At 40.3% G+C, this 26,837-nt stretch overlaps 2 protein-coding genes across 3 annotated transcripts in view; both read right to left on the minus strand.

The window, feature by feature from the left end:
- Nucleotides 1-4,142: 4,142 nt before the first annotated feature.
- ppp1r35 (protein phosphatase 1, regulatory subunit 35) lies at nucleotides 4,143-12,465 on the minus strand. Of its 2 annotated transcripts, none has more exons than XM_034122117.1 (7): nucleotides 12,272-12,465; nucleotides 9,889-10,108; nucleotides 9,698-9,783; nucleotides 7,030-7,097; nucleotides 5,122-5,243; nucleotides 4,956-5,046; nucleotides 4,143-4,576 (listed from the first exon to the last, which is right to left on the minus strand). In XM_034122117.1, the coding sequence occupies exons 2-7, from the start codon at nucleotides 10,105-10,107 to the stop codon at nucleotides 4,296-4,298; spliced, it is 867 nt and encodes a 288-aa protein (XP_033978008.1). In that variant the 5' UTR covers nucleotide 10,108; nucleotides 12,272-12,465; the 3' UTR covers nucleotides 4,143-4,295. The 2 variants fall into 2 exon arrangements, with proteins under 2 accessions (XP_033978008.1, XP_033978000.1); XM_034122109.1 differs by having other exon boundaries at nucleotides 7,021-7,097.
- Nucleotides 12,466-16,430: 3,965 nt separating this feature from the next.
- The window catches only part of rin2 (Ras and Rab interactor 2), a 39,736-nt gene continuing 29,329 nt past the window's right edge, over nucleotides 16,431-26,837 (minus strand). The window contains exons 9-12 of the mRNA XM_034122128.1: nucleotides 19,739-20,047; nucleotides 19,132-19,263; nucleotides 18,874-19,037; nucleotides 16,431-18,106 (exon numbers count right to left, since the gene is read on the minus strand). Coding sequence (XP_033978019.1) covers nucleotides 17,648-18,106; nucleotides 18,874-19,037; nucleotides 19,132-19,263; nucleotides 19,739-20,047 — 1,064 coding nt within the window. The 3' untranslated portion in view covers nucleotides 16,431-17,647. The remainder of the gene's footprint in view (nucleotides 18,107-18,873; nucleotides 19,038-19,131; nucleotides 19,264-19,738; nucleotides 20,048-26,837) is intronic.

The raw sequence follows: 26,837 nt of genomic DNA on the forward strand, positions 1-26,837 counted from the left end.
ACATTTCTTAAAAAATACGACAATTCTCAAGTGGTGGCTCACACAACAACCCCAGAGCCACCACTTGAGCCAGGTAAACAAGGTATGTAAATGTCAGTAAACTTCCAAGTTATGCGAACATGTAAGCAAAGCATAAATTACAGCTACGTTGATGTTACTTTGAATCGCGGGGGTAAGCTAAACCGTTAGCAAATAGCTATAGCTAGCCAGATATATTAAAGTGGACCTATCATGCTATATTTAAATGATATATTGTAGGGCCATACCTATATAAGGTATATTTATACGTTTCTGTTTTCAAAATACCAAACAGATCATGCATTTTAGCCATGCCTCATTTTGCTCTATTTGCTGTTCTCCAGCCCTGTTTTTGCAGGGGGCTGATTCTGTGAGCTGCAGCTGACCACGCCCCCCTGCAGGAGAGGGGAGCCGCTCTGATCAAGTCAGAAGAGGGGGAGAAAAATAGATCTCCGTCCTCCGTGTTTTATTACAGCCTATTATTATATAAAGTCGTTATTCATTTGTTTTAAAGCTCAATAAATAACAAAGAAGACCTTTGACCGGCACTTTTCTAATTTTGTCCGGAAGATTTAAACTTTAACGGACATCTTGACCGGCGAAAGAAAACCTAACTGAAACTCTGCCGCACGGTCCCCTCGTTCCTTGGAAGAGGCGGAGAGGTGGGTGTTTGTCATCTGCTGGTGGACTACCGGAGAGAATTACAGTGCTTGCCTCGACGGGGAGGGATTGCATTGAATTAAAGCAGCGGGAGCAAACGCTTGCCTCGGGGAGGGAGAAAAAAAGCCACAGCTTTTGTGGCAGACTACAGCGCCACTTACAGGCCTGGCATATGTACTACAGCGTCTCCAGCGCTTTCGAGCGGCAATGGCCGGCCGTGGCCCAACCCCACATTCCCCTGATAGTGGAGAGTTGGCCCAATAGCCGTAGCGCCACCGTCCTGACGTCAGGACAGTGTTCAAATCTGGATCAGTTTTTATCGGATCCGTTGCAGCCCCTTTTTTAGAGATTTGGGTATGGAGGAAAATAGAGAGGGTTGTGTTTTCTGACACTTGGTGAGTTCCCTGGAACACCGGGGACACATATTCATGTATAAAAGACGTACAAAAGTGCATTTTGCATGATAGGTCCCCTTTAAATAAACACTTTGTCATACAATCTAAATGTTATGTTTTTTAGCGTTACCTGGTGATTTCAAAGAAGCTACCTTACAGTACACAGTTGATCCTGAGTCCTGTCAGTTAAAGTGTTTCATTTTTAGCTTAGCTAAGCATCAACCTAGCACTGAAATATATGGATGTTATGTGACAGTATTTCTGAGAAAAAGTCAGCTGAAATGGTGGCATAGTTGCCACTGCTTTACGTGTCGACAGCATGTTTGAATGTATTTGCAGCAGTAAATGTGGCTGTTTGGCCACTGACGTTGCCATAACACCTGAATTTAAATGTGCAACCTCTTTTTGTGACAGATTTCTGCATGAAATGATAATTCCTCTGAATGATATTCCTATTGACAGCTAGTTTCTATGTGAACATTATGAGATGGACAGCCAGAGAGAATAAATGAAAAACAGTTATGAAATACTATATGACAGTAAAACAAGAATACAGTTTAAAAGGGGAGTGATTTGTAAAATATCCATAAAGAAAAATCTGTTTACAGTTCTGTTTCATATGGGTGTTGAGAGATGTATCCATAGATCTCTTAATTTTGCTCTCAATGTGCACCAGATTGATGCTTTTAACTTCAATATTTAAAAATAAATCTTCCCGGGGGAGCATGCCCCCGGACCCCCCTAGAAGAGGTTAGGTCCCCCCTAGAGGATGTTAGGTCCACGGTGTTTACATGCTTATTTATACAATATGTGTGCTTATGCTAACATCATAAGACAAAAGTTGGTTCCGTGTTGTGTGTAGTGAGAACGCGCTAGAGTGAGGGGGGCCCCCAAGCCAAAGCTTGCTTAGGGCCCCCAAAAGTTTAGGGCCGGCCCTGAGCGGACATTACAGATAGTATCCATAAACAGACCTCAACACTTGAGATTCTTTGAATGTGTTGTGAATTACAAATATCTGTAGGCTACATTTCTAGACAATTTTAGATAAAGTAGGTGGGCATACAGCCAAAAGCACAACAATGTGAACCTGATAGCGTCAGCTAGCATCTTAGCCAAGGCTCGCACTGTGTTTGCAACTCAACTTCCACAACAGCTCCACACTTATGGCGCATTTCCACTACAGCGCGGAGCTCGCTTTAAGCGTGCCGAGCCGTGCGGGGCCCGTTTTTGGTTGCTTTTCCACTTAGCGTAGTACCGGCTAGCGGGTACTATTTCACAGTTTTTCTGGCCCCATAAAATCGAGGTTCTTTCCGGGCCAACAACCAGGCTGAGTCGGGCTGAGTATGCTAAACTAGAGAGAGAATTGCTGGCAAGGGAGCTACAACTACAACTACAACAAGATGAACATATTTGACCGTGATTTAATTGTAATACACATTTCAAAATGATGCCGAAGTAACAACATACTGATACCGGTTAGTAAAAACCATGAATTAATGCTCTGACAAGTCTGCAGAAAGACGGCAGGCGAAAAACCTTTTAAAATGCGTGTTGTCTAAATGGAGATCGGCTAAGCTAACGCAGTATATGCTCCGACCGTCCACACTCACAACGGCCTATACAGACATAAATAAGCAACACAGTCTCACGGCATTTCGTGTTATAGTCACGAAATTACCGTAATCTATTGATTCGTGTTCACCAACACGATTTCGCCATTTTTTCACACAGAACGATTTTAAAAGCAATGTAAATAATAACAAATTAGAAGGAAAAAGACATTTAAAAAAATACAGATTTAAATATTCTGACACAGAACGATTTTAGAAGCAATGTATTTATATTGGTAGTATGTTTCGTGCCTGCACCAAATAATAACAAATTAGAAGGAAAAAAAGATGACTGAGGCTCTGAGCCCCATTTATTTTCCTCACTGACGGCAAAAAAACTCAGACATTATACAATTTAAAATAAAAGGGATAGGGTTAGGTTTAGGGTAAGATATTGAGTAAGAACATGTTTTTATGAACCACACAGCTTCTGGTCTTCCAAGACCCGACCGGACAAAAAGACGTGTTGCAGGCACGAAACATACTACCAATAGAAATACATTGCATTTAAAATCGTTCTGTGTGACACGAAAAAAAGGTGAAAATCGTGTTGGTGAACACGAATCAATAGATTAAATTAATTTCGTGACTAATAACACGAAATGCCGTGAGACTGGATTGAAATAAGCCAGCGACTGTATTCGCCATGACACAGACAGTCTGTGGTTTGTACTTGTTTAACTTTTGTCTAGTTTCTGAACAGATATGAGGAGCTGTGAGCTCTGAGGGCTAACAGCTAACGGCTGATGTTGTTTTTCTGGGGTTCTCATTGAAGATGATGTCACGGCTCCGCCTACACTGCGTTACTATAGATACTACCCCAGTTCCTAAACTTTAATGGAAATGCGCCATAAAGTGAGCCAGTCCTAACAAGGCCTAGCCATACCGAGCGAGGCCGTGTAGTGGAAATGCACCATTAAACCGCCAGTAGTAGCTCAATGTTTGCTTTAAACAACAAATCCACAATTAAGTGTACTTACAGGTTGTGACCCTAAATCGGCATAGTAGCCGCATCAAAATTGTAACTACTCCGACTTTCATCAGTAACTGTTGCGGATATTTGACCATGAATTGAGCAGGAGGCTTGAAGGAGTCCTGTTATTACACATTGGCTTCTCACATGTAGGGGCGACTATTGCAAATTCTTATTTGTTGAGAGACTATTCACTTTTATTCATTGTATATTGGTATAATGCTTTAAACTTATTGTTTAGGTAATTTGCTTTTTCTGGGACTAGCATCGCTAAATGGAAAGCTAACACGCTAACCTTGCTAAATAATTGTGTATGAATGTGTACAGTTAATGGGGTTTTAGGTGTGTTACTATAACAAAGCTTACTCTATTTATCTGAAGAATGGAGAATTTGTTCAAAGTCCTTTGAATGTATTTAGGAAATGCTGACTTATGATTGAATTACCTGTACCAGGTGAGTGGTCATCAGAAATTACAATCACAGAGTGAATATGTGTGAAAATACTTTATTAAAAAAACTTAAATGTAACTCTTTACAGGAATCAATAACTTAAAATAGAATAATTATTCAATTACATAAAACACAGTCTGACCAATAAAAGCCTCAGTACTTCCAGTTAATTACAGCTCTACTGCCTCTCAGCATCTCCCTCTTTTGTAGAGGTCAAAGGTGGAGCTGGCGGGGTAAGTTGAGGGGCGGGACTTGTAGTTGACGGGCGGCTCCTCTTGTTGGACAGGCTTCTGTCGGATGTGGTCAGAGGTCATGAAGAGGTGAAGGGAAGGCCCTTCTGCTGCCCTGTTGCCAGTACAGGGGGACTGCAGCACCCTGTGAGGCAGCACCTGGCTGATCAGCTGATCCTCCTGCACCTCCACACAGACCAATGAGGTGAAGAGACGCTGAGAGCGGGACACATTCACTTCTACAGACACAGGAAGAGACAGAAGACACTTAACAAGGTTTTGAAATCCAAATGTATAAAGAGCTTTTTAGAGGGGATTACTAGCAGGATTACAATGTTAGTAAAAACTCTAAAGAGCATAGTGATAGTACTTATTTGATTTGAGGCTTGATATTAAGGTAATCAAGGAAGTCATCAGGTAACTTTTGTATTTTGATTTTAGTTTACTGATTACATTTTTTACAGGTAACTAGTCATTTTAATGGAATACATTTTTAAAGTAACCCTCCAAACCCTTGCACTTTAACATGCAAGCTCAGTCATGTCCTCAGTCTGGTTGTTCAGAGACCAAATTGGGGTTCCATACTTCACTGAAACCTCTCACTTGTGTGTGTGTTACCTTCAGTAGCTCTGGTGTTGATCAGGACTTTAGTCCTCTCTGACCTCTTTAAAGTCTCCTGAACAGCCTTCTGGGAGTTAAACTCCGCTTCCTGCAGGACAAAAAACAGGTTACCATGGGAACTAAGTGATGACCTATGAATGACATACTGATAAACTGTGTGAACCTTCAGTGACTGAAGCTCCGCCTTCAGAGCAAGAGTGGTGTTCAGCGCCGGCCTCTCCAGATAACCTGGATCCTGATTGGATACCGTAGAAGGAGGCTTCACCCGTTGTCTGGGGGCTACACCTGCAAGGAGAAGAGTTAGAAATATTGATTGATCCTTTTAATTATCAGCGACCAAGGATCCAGTTTGCTGTCGAGAAATACATTTTATAAACTCTATCGTTGACAATAAAAGTCTGACTTCACTGTAAGAATCCCAACACTAATAGAGGTGCAAAGACTGAAAGTCGGTTCTAACATGAACTGCACACTAAAGGAGCCTAGCTAACTTAATTCTGACTTAATTCTGAATATTTTGTTGAAATGTAAATGTTTTTAATAAAAAATGTCTCTGCTCTCCTTTCAATAAACAGATGAATAAATATTCATTACTAATCATAATGCATCATAAGCTGATGTACTTATATGACTCTGTTTTCTTCAAGTTTGTATCTTCTTGGTCGAATGCACTTATTGTAAGTCGCTTTGGATAAAAGCGTCAGCTAAATGCAATGTAATAAGCGTGCAACGATTAGTCGACCCATCGCCTGAATTGACGCTTACTGGTCGCAGCCCTACTACATTCTGACTTCATCATGACATGTCTAACAACACATGATGTAAATCTACAGGGGTACTGCCCATATTTAGGAGATGAAAAGGAGGGGCAGGATCTAAATAGACTATACATATTTCACTGTATAGTTGACTGGAGACATACTCAGGGTTTAACCTTTTCTTTTAATAAAACAAAACTCCTGTGCGTCAAACTCTGAACTCTGTCTCCAGTGCAGTTTGTAAACCATTGAAGACACTAAATGCCTTTTAACCGTACTGAAGATTAAAACGTTGGTGAGGAACAGTGTTCATTTTGGCAGCTATTTTTGATTTAGACTTAGTCTTAGTTTTTAGACGAAAATGGTTATTAGTTTTAGTCACATTTAGTCCTTTTTATCCTTCATAGTTTTAGTCGACGAAGCCTTGTAGAGTGTCTCTATACTCCCTGAACGCTCCGTCCCCGGCAGATCTCTGTGTGCCGCTGCAGCGTGTCTGTTAGGCCCCGCCCCCCCCACACACAGAGAGACACAGGGAGAGAGTTAGGCCCCGCCCCCCGCACACAGAGAGAGAGTTAGGCCCCGCCCCCCACACACAGAGAGACACAGGAAGACAGTTAGGCCCCGCCCCCCGCACACAGAGAGAGAGTTAGGCCCCGCCCCCCGCACACAGAGAGACACAGGGAGAGAGTGAGGCCCCGCCCCCCGCACACAGAGAGACACAGGGAGATCGCTCTTCTGGAGTGAAGAGAGCGGAAATAATGATATTGCAAGTTAGAAACGTAAGATGCATTTTGACAGACAAGATGGACACTTGGGGGAAAATATGCTGCATTTTGAATGTCCGATAGTCCACCATTAACACCTTAGTCCCGTCTCGTCTCGTCAACGAAAACTAAATATACATTTCGTCATAGTTTTTATTATCAATAATGGATTTTTAGCTCGTCATCGTCTCGTCTTAGTCATGTAAAAAAGGTCATTGACGAATATTTTTCGTCATAGTTTTCGTTGACGAAATGAACACTGGTGAGGAAGTCCTTGTTAATTTTCTGGCCCAAACATGGATTTGTATTCCTCCATCAAGATCTTACTTTCATCTAATCATTTCGAATAAATATATAACACCACCTGCTCTTTGGGGTGTTACTTCTTCTCACACAGAACCAAAACGTAAAGGATGGTTTTGACAGTTGTCTGTGCGGTGTGTTCAAATGCCTTTTGGACAAGAAGTGCCGTTTAATATTTAGAGCTGGGCACCCTTTAGTGAAATTACCCCTCAGAATTCCCTGTAAGTCTCTGGTTACCTTGGTTACCTTGGTGACATCCTCTGCTCCTCCTCTGACCTCTGATTGGCTGCTGAGGTGGGGCGTGCGTCTCCACTCTGCTCGTCAAAACACACAGAATGAGAGTGATGTTGTTTTTAAAAAAAGAGCATTGTATTTTTATAACAAATAACAAATTGATAAGTTTCAATGTATGCAACAAAAATCGATCCATATGTGGAATAAAAAAGGTAATGCCTCTTGTTTGTCAACGAGGAGGATAACGTAACAGATGATAGTGATGCGACGTGATAGCTAACACTAACATCGTCACTTTTACACATTCACTGTACATCTCGCTCTGAAAGTGAACTGTTCTGAATAACCGAACGTCTTCCAAAAGGGCTCTGTGATTAGGAACGGTCCAGTGTGCCAGAGTGTGCTCCTGTGCTCGTTGTGACTATTTACGAACACACCCCAGGACTACAGGATGATGTCATCAAATACACCCCAGGACTACAGGATGATGTCATCACACACACATCAGGACTGCAGTCAGAGCTCCAAATAGCTCCACACCAAGCACCAACCTACAACTACCTTGAGAAGAGCTTCGCTTTGCTGCTCCACTGGGCTCAGCTAGGAGCCGCTTTGTTTGGCCCACAAACTCTCTGAAGAATATAGTCAAATAAACGTTATTCGGGTAAAAAAGTCTTGGTCGAGCAATTAGTCTATTAGACGAATAAACAAAAACAATTCCATCGGGGGGGGGGTGTACTCTGTAGGCAGAAATTTGCCTCCGCATCGGAGCACATCTTTGAGGGATTGATTGACACGGAGCAAGGATTCCTTTCTCGATATGAGAAAACTGGGATCGAAGGATAAAAGCAGCAGTGAGTGATAGTGAGCCAGGCAGTAGCCTAGCCTAATATTAATATAGTTGGACACAGAATACATAAATGTATACCAAAGAAAAAGGGAACGTGAGACCAAAATGCATTTTGCTTGGCAGCGCAGTCCGGAGGGTTGTTTGTGGGTGCTTTGGGAATTACACATTTTCTTTCTAAATTATTTGTGGAGCTGAGTGCTATGGGCTCAGAACAGTCTCATAATACACACATGCACACAGAAGGATTCACACTTGTATTTCATGATCCACAAAAGGATTCACACTTGTATTTCCGGATCCACACTTGTGTTTTTCAATGCACACACAAATGTGTTCCGTTTCATATTCATGTAAATAAAATCAAAATACAGAAAAAAGTTTTACATATGTATTTTTGATCCTCACATATTTGTTTTCCGTTTAAAACCGCTGAACCTACAAACACAACCCGCTTTCTGTGCATGGATCGCTGTGCATTCGTGTGTGGGTTTTTTGAGACTCCCCTGACGGTGACCCGATTCGTAATTGTAATTTTTTCTATCTATAGCCAATCAGATGTCTCCTCAATTCTAAGCCAATCACATGAGCGCGCCCCCACGAGGGTAGATTTCTTGCGTTCATGACGTAGCGCTTCATGTACGCATTTTGCGCTGTCCGGAGCTGACAGGTCCATGGAGCCTGCCTGCAGGCGCTAATCTCAGGACACTTCCACTCTCAGTACATTGCCACTTTCCGAACAGGAAATGCACGCAAATACAAGCCTTTATATTATTAAGGTACAGTGCCACTTTCCGAACCATTAATGAATGCTTGTGTATACAAAAACGGCAGGCAAAACCGTTTTAAATGTGTGTTTCCTGTATGGCGAATACAGCTGCTTTATTTATGTCTGTATGAAGTTGTTGTGAGTGTGGAGGGAGCAGCTACAGGTTAGCTTAGCCTAATCGATCAGTGCACTACGAAGCCAGTGCTAGACAGTGAACTGTCAACGGGGGGAGCCCCGCCGTTCATTATCGGACGATATTCACTCTTAATAGTTTGATCGGTGCTCTCTATAAAGGCCGATCAGGAGAGCTGGATCTGATCGATATGGACATAAACGCGAGTGAAGTTTTAGCGAGCTGCATGAGAAACTGACGGGCTGTCAGGAGAGAGGGAGGGAGAGAGGAAAAAAGAGATGATCCTTACTCCCGTGTTATTAGCCATATCCGGTCATAGTCCGGTAATTACCTGCCAACGGAAACTCTGCTACACAATTCTTCTTCTTCTTATTATTATTATTATTGAAACATGACCGGTAAGTTTCAAATTTGTCCGGTAAAATAAATTCTGTCCGCGGAAACCCTGCTCCGGACAGCGCAAAATGCGTATATAAAGTGTCATGAACAATAAATTATACCCTCGTGGGGACGCGCTCATGTGATTGGCTTAGAATGAAGGAGACATCTGATTGGCTATAGATAGAAAAAATTACAAGTACGAATCGGGTCACCGTCAGGGGAGTCTCAAAAAACCCACACACGAATGCACAGCGATCCATGCACAGAAAGCGGGTTGTGTTTGTAGGTTCAGGGGATTTAAACGGAAAACAAATATGTGAGGATCAAAAATACATATGTAAAACTTTTTTCTGTATTTGGATTTTATTTACATGTATATGAAACGGAACACATTTGTGTGTGCATTGAAAAACACAAGTGTGGATCCGGAAATACAAGTGTGAATCCTTCTGTGTGCATGTGTGTATTATGAGACTGTTCTGAGCCCATAGAGTGCCTCCACAATGTGCAATCATCTTTGAATTTTGCCACCCAAATGTTAACTGGTTACCGTGGTGACATCCTCTGCTCCTCTTCTGACCTCTGATTGGCTGCTGTGGCGGGGGGTGCGTCTATGCATTGGTCTTCAAAACAGACCTGAAGACACAGCATTATGTCAACACACACACACACACCAGAACTACAGGATGAAGTTATCGCACGCACACACAAACACACACACACACACACGGATGTAATCACCTGTATGTTGCCCTTTCTTCCTGCTTGTTTTTTGAGGCCAGGCTTGCGCTGGGATTTGTCACTTTGCTGACTCACCCTCCGGTGTGTGTGGCTGGTCTTTGGGGCGGGGCTGAGTGTGACGGACAGGTCGAGCTCAGGGCAGCGAGTCAGAGGGAAGGAGTAGGGGAGGGGTTGGGGGAGAGGGAGGGGGGAGGAGGGAGTAGAGTTGGAGGAACTCATCCTGACAGGAAACATGAAGCGAGACATTGGTTTTCATTGAAATGCTTCTTTAAAAAACATGTTTGTGATGTTAAATCTCACAACTTCATAAATAATTAATACATTTGGTCACGGACAAAATATGTCATACATCATAAGACTGCAAGACACACTCCAACAAAAAAAATGTGTCTTTGTATATAAAATGACATATTGTATTACAGAGTCTCTAGTATCTCAGATTGTGTCTTTTTTTAAGTGCTGTGCAGCTTAGCTAATAAAAGTAACTCATCATATATTAGTTGATGTATATTTTTTGTGGGGAGTGTGGGGGATTTTAGCCTTTGCAGACCATTTACATGCACCAAAAAACGATATATTTGTATATAGATATATATATCTATATAGATATATATATATATATCTATATACAAATATATACACACACACACACACACACACACACACACACACACACACACACACACACACACACCACACACACACACACACACACACACACACACACACACACACACACACACACACACACACACACACACACACACACACACACACACACACACACACACACACACACACACACACACACACACACACACTACAGGAGAGGGACAACTGAAAGAAGCATAAAATGCCTCTTTCAATAGGGGCAGTTGAGTAAATAGCACTTAAGTAAATACTTAAGTACCTACTTAAGTAAATACTTAAGTACCTGTCATTTTTATGAGTAAATGTACTTAGTAGCTACATTTATTCAAGTATTTTCCCATTATGCTACCTATACTTTCACTCCACTACATTTTGTAAGAAAATGTTGTACTTTTCACAGATTTGGTTATAAATACAAAATATAAATTAACTTGAACTTTATTATAGATGAATCTACCCAGTATATCAAGTGCAACATTAAAGTGATGAACACATTAATGCATCAATATGTATAATACAATAAGTACAAAATATTGTGCTTGAATTGATCATTCTGCAAAATGAGATATTTTACTTTTGCTAATAGAAGTAAATCATGATGCGAATACTTTTTTACTTTTACTTATGTACAATTTTGAATGTATGACTTTCATTGGAAACGTATCTTTTCACACTGCAGCAATGGTACTTATTACTTAAGTAAAATACATTGTGGTACAAAAATAGTTTTCTTCTCACTTGGAGTTGAGAAGGACAATAAATTAAAAATAAATTACAAGTGTATATGATGCATACATAGTCATATAAGATCAAAAGTAAGAAATAAAAACAACCAAAAAAATTAAAAGAATTGAAAAAACTGAATATACCACACAAAAAATACTACTAACAGTACTCAGAATAATAAAATAAAAGATGTGCAGTATAGAGTGCCACAGTGACGCGTCCTAAACCCCGGAAGTACGTTAGCATTTTACCACTTCCGGTTCCTTCGACAAAAACCAATGCAATTTCTCCATAGGATTCTGGAAAATAGCTCGAAATAAGGTCTGTGGTTGACACAGATCACGTTTTGTTCAGCCGGATAATATCCACATGTCAACCCTACTTTTATAATTTTTGAATCATAAATCTAATCGATAGATTTATGATCGATAGATTTATGATTCGAAAAAAAAAAAAACGTGATCTGTCTCTTCAATTTGTGTCAACCACAGACCTGGCTTATTTCGAGCTATTTTCCAAAATCCTATGGAGAAATTACATTGGTTTTTGTCGAAGGAACCGGAAGGAGTTTACTTCCGGGTTTTAGGACGCGTCACTGTGGCACTCTATTGTTATTGAAGTGGAAAGCAGTGTAGATACTCAGATGTTGACAAAGTATACTGAGTTGCCACGGAAACAGGTCGATGGGAAATACCTAAGTACCAGTTAGCTTGTTATCATGTGCTAGCTTTAACCTGTCAACAGTTAGAAGTGCTTTGTTGCTCGCTAGTTTCCAGAGTAACAATTGATTAACTTTAGCTGGTTAGCTTGTTAGTTTGCAAGTTAGCCAGCCGTACCTGTTAGCGCTTAAATACCATCGAGCTATACGAGTTCTCCTGTTAACGTCAGTGCAGTTTCTAACTATTCCATCCTGACAGTGATGTGGTAAATAAAACAACGCCTGTCTCTGATGTTTACCTTGAGGCTACAATCAGCCTTTAATTCTAATAAACATGATTAGTGTTACCTCCTGGTTTAGTGCGGTCGGAAACGTTTCTCAGGAACACCAGATCCTCTACTGAAGAACAAAGTCAGTCTCTCTCCGGGGAGGATTTAGCGTTACACAGTTTTACTATCCGAAAGTTTCAGGGCAGGAATAATTCTTATTATACATCCATGGGAATAATCCGCTACATCTTCCAATTTCCCGGGTGTGACAGTTTTCTTCTTCGCCTTCTTTTTTCTTCTTCTTAGAGATTTATTGGCGGTTGACAACCAACAATGGTGCAATACCACCACCTACTGGATTGGAGTGTGCAGGAGTAGAATGGCAGAAAACCTAATAATAATAATAATACGCCCCGAAATTCTCTCTACTATTTCCTTTAATCTATTAATATTTATTATAACAGACAACATACATACAAAACACTAACTCTTGTTCACATTGTAGTAAGTGCTTTTGTTGGGGTAGTTACACAGATCCTATCAAGGTTATCCGTATTTTCATATGCAAAGTCTAATTTTACTTTATATCTTTGAAGAATATAGAAAAGTCACAGAAGATGGTGGAAAACCCCACCTGGAAACTCATAAGCAAAGAAGAGGTTGCAATAAGGCACTGCAATTTTTTGATATTGGTCCAACTTGAGCATTGGTTTGAGTTTGGATTCAGTAAGAGCTTTTTGTTGGGGCGGTTGAACATGAATGCTACCAACTGCAAAGGAAGATATATGTCATTGACATCACAATGAGATTACCTTTAAGGAAGACACTAGTGATTTTTGTGTGCTTCTCTTTTGGGTTGTCTTGATTGTGAGTCATTCAACAGAAATATGGCTGTAGGGCCTACAGTATAGTCAATTTCCATTATATGACCCTGCCTTCTGAATGGATGCATTCGTCAGCAGCAGTGGCGTTTTTATATGTACAAAAGTGGTGGGGCACGAACAACTTAGATGTGTATAGGCTATATAAGCTTCGGGCTTTTTTAAACACGTAAACAAATAGCTGTAGGCTATCCATGGTTCCGATAGAGAGGGGGGGGGGGGATATAAAGAAAACACAGACACTCATCACCGAGGTCACAATATCAATCGATCCAGCAGAGCACTAGCCTATAGGCAGGGCCGGCCCTAGACTTTTGGGGGCCCTAAGCAAGCTTTGGCTTGAGGGCCCCCCTCACTCTAGTGCAGGGGTGCCCAACCTTTTTTGAACCGAGAGCTACTTTTAAAGTGGCCAGTCTGCCGAGATCTACCAGTCCAAATAGAGAGGCGTAGCCATTACTGACAGCCTACTACCAGGTAAATACACACTTCTACTTGTATAAAACTGACCTTTGTACGATTAATACTTCATAAAATACTGCAGATCCTTTATCTTACCTCTTTCTAATCTACACACATACAAGTATTTAACTGAAGTTACACAACAGTGTTGTTGATACAGAGTTGGAGTTTATTCACACGTCACATACTACAGTGGGTCATGTTTTCAAGAAACATTGAACAGTGCTGCCACATATGACACAGGAAAAAAAGAAAAGACTCTGAACCCTTTCTTTGCCATTATATAAAAATAGTGTTGCTCCAAAAGTATAAATTAGGCTTACTAATAAGACAACTCAGATCTGAAGCTACACAGGAATCTGCTGCCAAAGTGCAATAAAAACAACACAATTAATAGAATCAAACCCTTTTTTTGTTGCATTTTAGTAGAGTATAAAAAGAAATGCCTTTAAAATAGGATGCAAGCAACACTAGTTTCTTAACCTGAATTGATAATAGACTATAATCAATTTAAACAGAACAGATCTTAATGTTTGCATTCTTATACCATTTTGTACAATAATTATAATGAATAAGTTCAAACAAACTCAAACTTACAGCTGATTAATAACGGTATCTAACTTGAGTTTTTATTATATCAAAAACCTGTTGAAATGCTACTGTTATTTTTACTGTCCCCAAAAAGCGCGTCGGCAGCAAACAGCAATGTACAGACGAATCAGATGACTAAACATGATCTTAAAATATATTTTAACATATATATTTTTTGCATACTTTTAGAATTATTATTTGCATTACTTTCTGCTGACACTAGGTGGGGCTATGCCCCTAATGACGAGTCGCCACTGGTCAGCAGAATGACCCAAACACAGGCCCTGACTTGAGTATAATGCATTAAGTGCTACTTGTTGAGGTAGTTTTGCTGACCTTTTAATCTTCTAGCGTGTTAGTTGTATATTAGTACAACTTTAGTAAGATATTGTCCCGCCCGAGATACGAGCGGAGGAGGAGGGGAACAAGGAGAGCAGTGGAAGCAACAAACGCTCAATAACAAATATTGATATTAATATACAACATTAAAGTAAAAATGTGCAATAAAAGATAAACTAGAATACAAAATGATCCTACCGTTTTCATTAGGTCCTCCACTCCGACTTTGTCGGTGCCAGGGCCCTAAATAGTGCTTTTTAACAGATATTGGGAAAAATGTGACAATGGTGTGAATGGCACCATCTAGTGGTTATGTACTGGTACATACCCACTAGATAGACACCTTTAATATCCTATGGAGGAATAGCTTTGATAAAAAATACAGCGTCAGGCATGTATCTCCATTTCAAACATTTATTAAGTGCAAAAGAATATTTACGATATCATTAAATGACAAATAATAAACAGAAAGATGTCACCTTGATGCAAATGACAGTTTGACACCAGAGAATATCATAGACATGGAAAAAGGCTTCTGTGAAAAATCCCCGCACAGAGACTTATAAATACTCACTTTGCTCTATCAAAGAAAACTGTTTATGACCAACGACATGGCAGTATGTTGAACACTTGCCCGAAGACATATATACAGAAACGTTACAAACTGAGGATGAATGCCCAACGCTTCGGGATTCCTCTCTTCTGACCTCACTGTAGACATTTACCTCTGTCATTGTCAAACAGAAATGAATGGAGTGTTTCAGTTCATTACACTCAGAAAATAACAGCATGTCAATGCGATTTTGTAACTATTGGAACCTTTAAATTCATAAAAACATTTCAAGTATTTCTTTTTATCTACAGCACTAAGCTCAATACTGATGTAGACTTGAGTACAGAGTGGGACTAGCCCAGTCATATTCACCTCTTTCCAAATATCTATGAGAGCCATACTGACCATTATTTCCCCGATATAAACCTTTAACATTTGTCAGTAGTTCAGAGACTTGTTAAAAATGTAATGTGGCAGCCGCAGTTGTTCCTTGCTCACATTTTGTCAATTGAATGGACACAATGCCCCTTAACAAGTAAGCAATATATCAGGTATGATAAAGCATCTTAATATCCCCAGGATAATCACTACATATAGACATTATGTTAAACACTGGAAGACCTGTCTGTTTCTAACATTACACTTTAACACAAACTACAAGCAAGAACAATATTTTAAAATGTTAATTCCTAAGATTATTATATAAAAATGTCAAATATGATATCTTTCATCGATGGGGTTGACCTGCAACTTGATGCACAGGAAATGCTGCATGTCGCTAAAACATAGATTTGATAAAGGCACAGTTTGGCTCTGATATTTCCAGAAAACAAAGAACAGAAGTCTTTATACACTAGTTTTTTATAATTTATGGAGCATTGCATTGTGGGTATTGTTGGCTTTGCCTTTTTTTAAATCTGCACAGCTCTCTACTTAAACTTTAATATATTGTATTTTGTCTTATTTTCACTTAACTATATCACATGTATCAACAGGAGCAAAAAAATAACAATTACAAAATGTTTTGTTTTTTGATATATTTAACCCTTAGATGCACCACGAGTGACTGGACCCTACGCTCTCCATTAAGTGGGTCAAAAAGGAGCCTTATTAGAATAATATGTGTTTTTATGCCATTTTTGTCATTTTGGTTAAGAAAAATCACTTGTATAATATTTTGTATTATATTTTGGTTCACACTAGAAATATTTTATATTTAATTTTTCACTATTTATAATTTTCTTTTACATTTTGAAAAAAAAACGAAATTGCATAGAAAATGCAAGCGGGTCATTTTTGACCCACTTATGGAAGCTTGGGGTAGTAATACAAAAACTACAATTTCTTAAAATGTATACAATTTAAATTTAAAATGTTAATGGCATGATATCCAAAACATGTTTTTTGAGGAATAGCTGGAATATGAAATGATAAAAAAAATGTAATTACAAAGATACTTCAAGAAAACCACCTCACCGGGTCAAAAAATACCCACTTATGCATCTAAGGGTTAACAACATATTTAGTCATACTCTGTTTTTGTCAGCACCAATTTCAGAAAGGTAGTGCCCTTTTAAACCACTTTATAATCTTTTTTTAAATAACAAATGTTTTTCCTTAAAGGCCCAAAAACGGTTGAGTTGCCTCATGTCGCATGGATCATGGTAAAAAAGTTGCATTTGAACCATTGTCACTTAGGAACTAGAGCCGACCATCACGTCTGTGCTTGTGTGGGAGGAACACCTCTTCATTACAGCATGAGGTGGTACTTTGTTATACAATTGTCCTGATGAGTTCTCTCCTTCACATCTTTGCTTTACCCTATAACGTGTTTTGCTGAGGTTGAGGAACAGTGGTTAAGAAAAGACCTAGGAGCAGATTCCTTTTCTAATAACTGCAGCCTTGGTGAGATGGGGCTAAAGGTTATACAGTTCAGTTCAACATTCATTTTGATGCTTATTTGTTCACGTCTGAGGCCATAAATGGTGCTTTGAATAAAACTCTTCCAATGTGCACCAGTCACCACTGGGTGTCGCCCAACCCATCTAAACATTTAAACGATCTAAAGAATGTACAGTTTCAAAACACACACAACATAATAACATAGTTGACCAGCAACTGTTACAAATAAATCATATTAAAACCTATTTACTAAACAAACAATCTGCTGCATATTGAAAATGATTGATCAAAGAATAGTCCCCTCATGTATTGGGGATCTGATTTCCCTCTATAGACCTTACAGGTAACAACAAGAACAGCTGACCCTGAATCTGAAGAGCTGCTGTGAACACAAGTAAGTGTTCATGTCGTCTTCAACACACTTATCTTAAACATCTTACCTTAATGGTTTAACATTTGAGGGCAGTGTTCAGTAAAGTGTTGCTCTGAGGCCAAACAGAGAACCATTGAAGTTATATAAACGTCCTTTCCTCTCGTTTCCTTCCCTCCTGTCCTTTTCCTCTTTCACCCTCGTCTGTCTGAGAGACCCAAATTGAGGTCAAATCCAAATGGAGAAGTAAGGCTTTGTAAAGGCGCATCGTTTGCCCTTTGTTTGTTTGAGATAAAAGCACATACTGTCAATACTGGGAGACAAAACCATGGCCAACTGTCCACCAGCCCCCTGTTACAGTCATACAGAAATAGAGTTGCCATTGGTGGTGGGCAGGCTGAGGCTCAGAGTAGGACTGAGGCCTGAGCTGAGAGTGGGCTCGGGGGAGGGGGGGGACAGGTCTCTGCTGAGGGCACGCAGGTTGTCCAGGGGGTCAGGAGTCCCAGTGAGGTCGTTGAGGTTGGGTGTGAGATCGAGGGGAGCTGCAGACGGGGCCACTCGGCGGAAGACGAAGTGGAACGGCGTGGCCTGCGAGCGGCTGTGGAGCTCCGCCTTGATCTTCTGAGGGTGGGTGTCCGGCGCCAGCTGCTGGCTGCTGCCCTCCATCACCAGGAACAGGCCGTAGTTCTGGGGGTCCGACACTTTGAACTTCTGCGCACACAGACGGCACACCTCGTCCACGGAGGCGAACGGTCGGACCTGGAGAGTCTTGGCGGTGCAGCCGCTGTCCAGCTCCTGCAGCGCCACCCGCAGGTAGTTCTGTGGGACAGTCAGGAGACACAATCAGACTAACAGTGGAGACACTGAGCAGTCCCTGTGGCTAAGCCTGCCATTTACCTACATCTTAGCCATAAAACAATATGTGATACTCATGTTTGATACAGCAACGTTTAACATATTGGACTTCAGCCTTTATTGTTTTTGAGTACAGCTGAATTTGTTTTAATACTTTAAGTGTGAATCTAAACGCCTACTGCCGACGGAGCATTTTCTGTCAGCTCAATTGATCTTTTCTGCTTTTCTAAACTGTAGTATGTGCTCATGTGTTTCATTGTTGGTGTTTAAGCTACTACTACTAATAATAATAATAATAATAATAACTTGAATTTATATAGCGCCTTTCATAACCTCAAGGTCGCTTTACAAAGAAACATATAAGGACAAGACATAAAAACATAAAACCTGCCTAAATATGCAGAATTAAAGGCAGGTTTTCAGAGGATACATTTCGTACCCTAAACATCTTGGTTTTCTTCTTGTCTAAGGGTACACTGTTCTGTTCTCCTACCTCAAACACCTACAACTCTCCCTAAATCACCAGAAAGTCTGAGCTTCGTTCGTACAGTGTGTTGGAGGGCTGGCCAATAGAAGCGTGAGTGTTACATAGTGATGTCATTATGATACGCAAGTAAACAAAGGAGTCCAATGGAGGTGTTTCAGGCAGTCGGGGGAGTGTGTTGGAGAGAAACTAATAGGAGCCCTATAAATATGAGATGACTTGAAACAAAGTCTCCAGTTTGACCTACCTGGAAGTCATCGATGGACGGAGCAAAGCGCTGGGTGGTGCGCCGGCGGTGCCACTGGTGGAGCGTGTTCCTGGTTTCAGAGCTCAGCACTCTGGCTGCCTGCTCCTCCTGGAAGTTTTGAATCAGGGACATGGCTCCATATGCGCTGGTCAAGTAGTAGCCACCTGGACACGCAGAGGAAGAGGGTTAACGAGTTATTCATAAAGATACAAATACAACTTTTCTCTCATGGTGGACACTCTGTTATAACAAACAAACCTTCTCCATGAAGCAGAGAGGGGTCCAGCAGCTCCATCATGTAGAGGATCTCATTGTTCAGCTGGGGCATGTCGCACTGGGCCAACACGTAGGTCAGCATGGGCAGGAAGTCATCAGCTCCATACAGACGACCTGAGAGCCACACAGATCCTTCAGGTTAACTTTGATAAGATGACTGCAACATGTCAGGATTACAATGTTACTAAAAACCTAAAAAGATCAGATAGTGTTTGTTCTAAAACGATCAGATGTTATTTCTTCTCTGTAAGCTGTACTGTTCTGTAGGCTCATACTTTAATTAAGTGTGAATCTATACGCCTACTGCCTACGGAGCATTTCCTGTCAGCTGAGATTTCTCTTTTGTAGAAATGTGCTCATGTGTTTGGGTGTTGGTGTATAGGCTACTGCCTGAATATGCTGAATGAAAGGCAGCTTTTCCTATCAATAAAATCTCTGAGCAGAGGACACATTTTTCCTACATAAAAAACCTAAAACTCTCTATAAATCGTGAGTATTGTAAGACAGAATTTCCAGCTTCCAGTTAATAATTTCCATCGATAATAGTGTTATTAAATGCCGGTAATTGTTGTGACATTCTGATCTGTACCTGAGTTGTCCTCCATGATGGTGTAGATGAGTTTGCAGACCCTCAGCAGCACGCTGACCTTCTTCTCGGGGGAGTACAGTTTGATCATGGTGTGGAACTTGTGCTTGATCTTCTCTATAGCCACGGGGTCCGGGGGCAGCGTGTCGGCCACGCCCATTTCCTGCGGCAGCCGGGCCTTGGCTAAGGCCAGGTTCTCCTTCAGCTCCAGCCACTCCCCGCTGCGGACCTGGAACTCCTTCAGGGCCACGCTCACCACCGGCTTGAGGGTCTTCAGGAGGCACTTGTGCATGGCCTTCTCCAGGACTTGGTCTGGGAGAGGAGGACACGGGTGAGCTGTTAGAAATACATTACTATCATTTATTTAAAGTTCTAAATGTTCTATGTTTTTGGTAGACTTTTTTTCATTACTTGTTATTAGCAACTTCATTTAAACATGACTAGGATGTTTTTGAAGCCAAAGCCTAATGAACTGTACAACAGTAGCCCCAGTTTGTGCCTGTATGTATTACTGCAATGCATTTGTTAATCTACAACAGTACCTTTGTGTTCCTGTTGAGTATCTGAACAAACTACAGAATACTAGTGCAGTTAGTCAGTGAACTGAGGTTCTGGAGAAGAGGCACAGCTCAACCACACCTCTATCCACCTGCTAAACTACTTACACCTGGTCAGCACACCCGGCCTTGTTTCTCTACCATTTCACAACCCACCATTTATCCATTTCTCTTCTTACCTCCTCTTCACCTACATCACTTCATCCTTACCTCCCTTTATCCCTCTGTCCCTACACCACTGCATCTCTTCTTCCCTAACTTCCTTCATCTAACCCAGGGGTGGCCAAACTACGGCCTTTTCTTATATTGTACTTCTTAAATATATATGTACAAATATATTACACAGTAGTATTCATGTGTTAGTAAGAACACTTTTCAAATACATTCAGTCAATTCATGTTGAAAACATTTTCTAACAAATCTTAGTTGATAAAAAAAATCCCAATAATTTATTTACATAACAAGCTTGAAATAGAGCCTTCATATTTCATCTCATTATAATCACTGAGGCTTCTGTTTTAAGGGATGAGCTGCTAACAAGATAAATGAAACCCTATAGAGAGCTGTGATGTAGGCTTTCTTAAATCATATTCATGTGTCAAGCCTAATTTACCTACATTTTGTTAACTTATAACTTAACTTACGAGGCAATATACCTCTATAAGTGGCCCAGCACTTCGTATATTTGTCTGTATGCGGCACTCGGTGAAAAAGGTTTGGACACCCCTGATCTCACCTCACTATACTCCTTTGACCGCTTATCACTCCCTTCCTACATGGCTTAGACAATGTATCCCTCTCTCGCAACACCCCTCCATCCCTTCACTCCATTGACCTTTTATTCCTACCTCCCTACATCTATCCCTTCATCCCATCTTCCAACTTCCCTTGGACGATTCATCCCTACATCCCTTTGTCCCCTTTTCCTGTCTCCACTTGTCTCTTTCGTTTTCATCTGTTGCATGCTTTTGTCCCATTCTAGGTGTCAGCTCGGGCACCCTGTGTTTCCCTCAGCCTGGACTTCAGCAAGTCCCCTAAACAACATCCCTCAACCTTCATCTCCCCTTCCTCTTACACACATCAGTGCTAGTAAGCCTTTAACTGACATATCTGCTAGTGAACCCTCAGATAAACAACATTGTAGAAGAGTCCAAAGATTTCTCTGACTGGTAAACACCTATTTGTATAACCACCTCAGGAAGCATGGAAAGCCATTTGTCTGACCTTGAATGTGTTTTTAGTATTCAGTAGCATGTTGTCTATCTGTCTAGTGTGAGGTTATTTCCTTTCAGAGCAAACACCAGGTCAAGATAAACCTCACATTCCATATCAGTCATGTTTCCCAGCTCCCAGAGGACAGCCAAAGTCACTAGCATGGCTCTCACTGTTCCCCATATGTAAACACTCATAGTTGATTTGTGTTAGTTTCTGTGCAGAATAATCCAGATTGCAGTTTTAGGTGTGAATCGGCCCAGCCAGTGTCAACAGCAGCTTTTAACACAACACAGAGCGGTGGATGCAGACCGCAGCACTGCTGAATAAGGAGCATGTGCACGCTCTCTGTGCATGTGTGCTGATTCTCCTCAAAAACCGGGTGATGTCAGCAGTTTTCTTTTCTTTCTGCAGACACAGATTCTACTTTCCATGAAAGAATGATCGCGTCCAGCAGTTGCCTGTAACAAGTCAGTCATTAGGAGTTTATGAATTCCCCCTCCCTTGCGGTCTTACTGGAAAAAGATTTCCTCACCCACATTACTGCTACCTGCAGATACCAGACAGAGACGTCTCACTTCCTCATGTACCACTGCATACTGATAAAGAGTTGCCAGTTAGTAGGGCAACCAGCATGTTGAACCGGTATGGTTTCTGTTATCTTAAGAAGATTGAGAGGAATTGTTTGGCTTGAAGGATAATCTTAGTATTCCAGGATGGCCCTTTCTTTAACTTCTGATTGGAATCAAACATCTTCCGATCCTATCAAATTCCCTGTGACATCCCCTAAGTGTTACTGAAACTACTGAATGAGAAGTCACATTAGTCCACTTTCACTGAGAGAGAATGCAACAATGTTGCTGAACAGATTTGTAAATACAAAACATGTATTCTGTTACAAGGAAGAAAGCACATGTTAACTCTCAAAGTTCTTTGTGAGGGATACGAATAAAAAGAGAGATACAAAGAATACAAATGTAAGACAAAAAGCTTTTCATTTAAAATCTCTTGGTCAGACAATATTACTCAGCTGCCACTAACAATTGTTCTCTCATCTGCAAATTATTTTGAAAGTAAGAAAACGATGGTAAGACAATGTCTACAATAGGAGCCAGTTAAAGTTTAAATGTGTTGTTTTTTTCCGCCATCAGTTGAAATTATAAAAAATGTACTATAATAATTTTTTTTAGAAACATTGCAAATATTCACATTTGACAACTTAAGAGCTAGAACAAAAAAGCTTGAAAGGTTACTTTAAAGATGGAGCAGACTATTTTATAACATTTTTTAAATAATAAGTTGTTGCCCTGGTAAACAGTACAGGGCCTGAACCATGGTAGAAACGACTAACCTGAGGTCTTAAATGCTCAGTATGCACCTTATACTCTATGAACTGTTTATTTATTTCCTAATACTTTCCTCAAGCTCAACATTTACTCGACAGTCTGTTACAGTCACCACAAACAGGGCCAACATTCTTCACTCTGGGCATAAAGGTTGGGCTTAAGTGATTCTAACGCTGGGAAATTCTAATTTTACGTACATACAAATTCGATTGCTCAAAGTAAAGTTGTGTATCTTTCAGGCGTGTATGTGAAGGTTTACTGTGGTCATACTTGTTCTGCACGAGGGAATGTTGACCCCTGTGTCCTGCTCTGGCTTCAAAGTGAATTCTGATCATTCGCATTGGACTGCGAGCTCCCCAGTCTACGTCACAGTCTCTCGTGTGTTGCATCAACAGACAGACGGTAGGAAACACACAGGAGTCAGGCGTCTTTGGCAACTTATCAGTCAAGGTCAGCTCAAGCAGGCAATCTGACACAAACACACAATGCTGGCAACAACACAGCCTCTTCCCGCTTGATGCAAACCTCCTCTCGTCTTTTTGGCAATGGCAATGCTAGCTTTAAATAAACATACTGTCCTAGACATTTGTACAGGCAAATATCAAAACTAACAGTAGTTGTCCTCAAAAGGCCTAGTGTTTCTGTTTGTCGCTCTTGGTGCCGTTATGGCCGAGGAGTTTTCCCAATGATTGAAACTGAAATTGAAAATCTATTTTAATTTCCTGTGTGCTGGAGAGTAAAGAAACATCACATACCTACACATGTAGTCCTCTGAATATCATTCCCATGTCATTAGCTTTAACCAGGGTTCATACACTTTTTCACCAATGATTTTCAATGACTTTTCCATGACCTTTACCAAATTTTCCATGACCAAACAAATGACTCTTTCTCAGCGGTACCACTGAAAATGGTTTATTTTAACATGGAACAGGAAAATAAGGTCTGCATATGAAACATGTTGTGCCTATCTAAAACAAATCAAATAGGCTTACTAGCTTCTACAGGCTAAAGCAACTGAAATCTCTCACCAGCAAAATACCTCGACAGTTAAATGCCATTTTACGTTTCATTACTATACGATACAGTATTTATTATCATTATAGTATTACTATTTTGGCGATTAGATAAAATATCAATTATATTTGATGCAACTTTAGTAAAATTTCCATGACTTTTCCAAAACTTTGGGGAAAATATTGTTTTCCATACATTTTCCAGGGCCTGGAATTTGCATTTTGAATTTCCATGACTTTTCCAGGTTTTTAATGACCGTAAGAACCCTGTTTAATGTATCTTTCAATATATTTGTGTTTTTATTTCCATTATTTTGATTTTATTCTTTATTTATATATATTTTTTGGTTTTGTCTTTTGTTTCTCTTTTGTGTTTTATGTAAAAACATGAGTTTGTATTACTGTATGAGTGAAGTGCAGCTGGTAATGAACTAAGTCAATAAACAAAAAATATTAAAATAAATGTAAAACAAATAAAGTGACCCTTTTCATTCAATCAAACAAAAAAAACTAAATAAATAAATAAATGCTATACCACATAGAATGGCAAAGGCATGTAGACTATAGGACTGTCTTTAGGAGTAGCCTGTAGTAATGAGAAAGAGAGGAGTCTCGGTCCGAGCTGTCATTGAACCAAGGACCTCTCCTGATACACAGTTTGCTCACTTCCTGCTTCGATAAGGTACATCCTAAAATAGCCTTTGCACCCATTTAGGTCCTTGCATTGATAAGGAAAAGTAGCAAAGGATGCTTGAGTCTTTCAACATCTTCTGGAGGGATGCTGCTAAATGCTAAGGCCTACTGATACTGCATCTCTAGGGTTAGGGTTAGGCTCTACGTTGAAGGCCTTACTACCGCCTAGAAGATCAACATCATTGATAAGATCCCCATCAAAAACAAGGTGACTATGGTTCTACTGCAGGAAACCAACATGGAAAACAGGAACTTCCTTCCAGGGTATAGCCACATCCGGCCTCTCGTTTATGTGGTTTCTTTTCCCCTTCATTATTACTATATGTTAGTTGGAATAGGGGGTTTTGGAGAATGGAGTTTCATTATTTATCCATACGTAGTAGACATGAATGCCTCTGAAAAACCAACAAAGAAGAAGAGGAAGTAACTCCTTGGTTTTGAGTAGGAGGCTCTTTGATTCAAGAGATCTGCAAATACAGCAGAATACAATGTGGTGTGTTTAAGAAGCAAACTTAAAGCCCCGTCAGAGATAATGTCTTTGATTACCCAGGTTTCTTTTTCCTCAGGCTCACTGCGTTCACCCATAAAAGAGTGAGCTTGGTGTTTCATTAGGTTGTACCCTTCAACTGCATGAAATGGACCAATTGCTTATTCCAGTCAAGAGGAAGAGCTATTATGTATCACTTATAAATGTTAACTGTTAGATAACATATAGCAAGAGAGGAATGCTGGCCGACAAATGAGAATCCTGCTATTTGTGCAATAATATATATATTTGACCACATGTGCTCTCCATACCTACTGTTTAATTCGAAATGGGACAACTGCAGATTATATTTCTATAGGATACAGGAAGGCTACAGACAAATCACCTTAGTTTTCAGCCATATCAAAGAAAATCAATTGTATTGTTTGAGATAAATACCAAGGCTTGTTTTATTGCCAGCATGAGTAAATGGCCAGGTAATACTACAAACATATTCAGTAGTTGAGTGAGAGCAAGCAACACTTTGGGAATAGCGCGAAAATAAGTCATCAGATTTCTAAGTAAGAGAGATTCCTGCCTCTCCAACAGAGAGTTCCTGTGGCAAATAAACGTTATGTAATTTATGTAGTTTGCGTTATGTCACAACTTTGTTTGGGGACATTACTATTGTAAAGCTTAACTCGTTAGCATATTCACTCATCTGAGAAAATAGAGTGAATATCCCTGGGAAATGCAATTGGATGTATTCGGTGAGTGTTTGGAGACAAACAAACTTAAATAATTTCATGATAAGCATGATCTTCTGCCAGTTTCCATGTGGCTTTTTGCTTAAACATTTTTTTTTTATATTCTTCCTAGCCATTTATTATAACGAGCTTTTGTTGTTGACGGAAGAAAGCAGTGGATGATCGGTCCATTGGTGCGGTAAAGACTCAAATGCCCCATTTTTTTTTTTAAAGCAAAGAGCCTGATGAAGAAAAGCTTGGTAAAAAGGAACATGGATCATAATCACCATCTATTCTTTTGATTAGGGTTCAAAGTTCATTGACAGATCCTTCCTTAAGAGCGATCCAGCTGTTGATGCTTTCATGGACACTTTGTGAAGCACCACAAACAGAGCTTCCTGACATGGAGCCGTCTCAGGCTATCTGGCCGTGGAGAGTCTAGCAGTGCTGGATGAATGGAAAACAAGGAACTCTATTCTGCCCCCCCCCCCCCCCCCCCCCCACCCCCACCCCCCTAAACATCCTGAACCTAAGCACATACATGGTTGGGTTGCTGAGTGAGCACTAAACATGGAAAACAACATCATGAATATACTGTGAATTTGCACATTTGTTTTTCTCTTTGTGTGTATCCTACGGATAAATGTGCTAATGATGGATGCTTTTACTGGTATACAAGGAAGTATTATAAGAGATGATAGTGAGTGTGAAAATACCCATATGAATGAAAGCATTAACTGTCATAGCGAGTGGGAGAATGGATGAGGAGAAAGAGGGAAAGGGAAAAATAAACACAGAAAGAGTGTCCAAGGACTACAAAGTAAAGAGGTCCTGCCTCAAATTCTATCACTTTAATTGGAGAGTACATTTAAAAGATGTTTAGTTGAGGTAAGACAGAGATTGTAAAGATTAGCAGAACGTCACCCAAACACATCTGGATCGGCTAGTCTTTGAGTTCATCAGAAAACACTCCCTGAAGCTGCCACAACAAAATGTTGCGCAACTATTCCAAGAACTGAAACCGCAGCAGTTCTAATTCAGTCATTCCTGAAAGAAATAGGCCTTT

Source organism: Trematomus bernacchii, unplaced genomic scaffold, assembly GCF_902827165.1.
Source record: "Trematomus bernacchii unplaced genomic scaffold, fTreBer1.1, whole genome shotgun sequence".
Taxonomy (NCBI): Eukaryota; Metazoa; Chordata; class Actinopteri; order Perciformes; family Nototheniidae; genus Trematomus; species Trematomus bernacchii.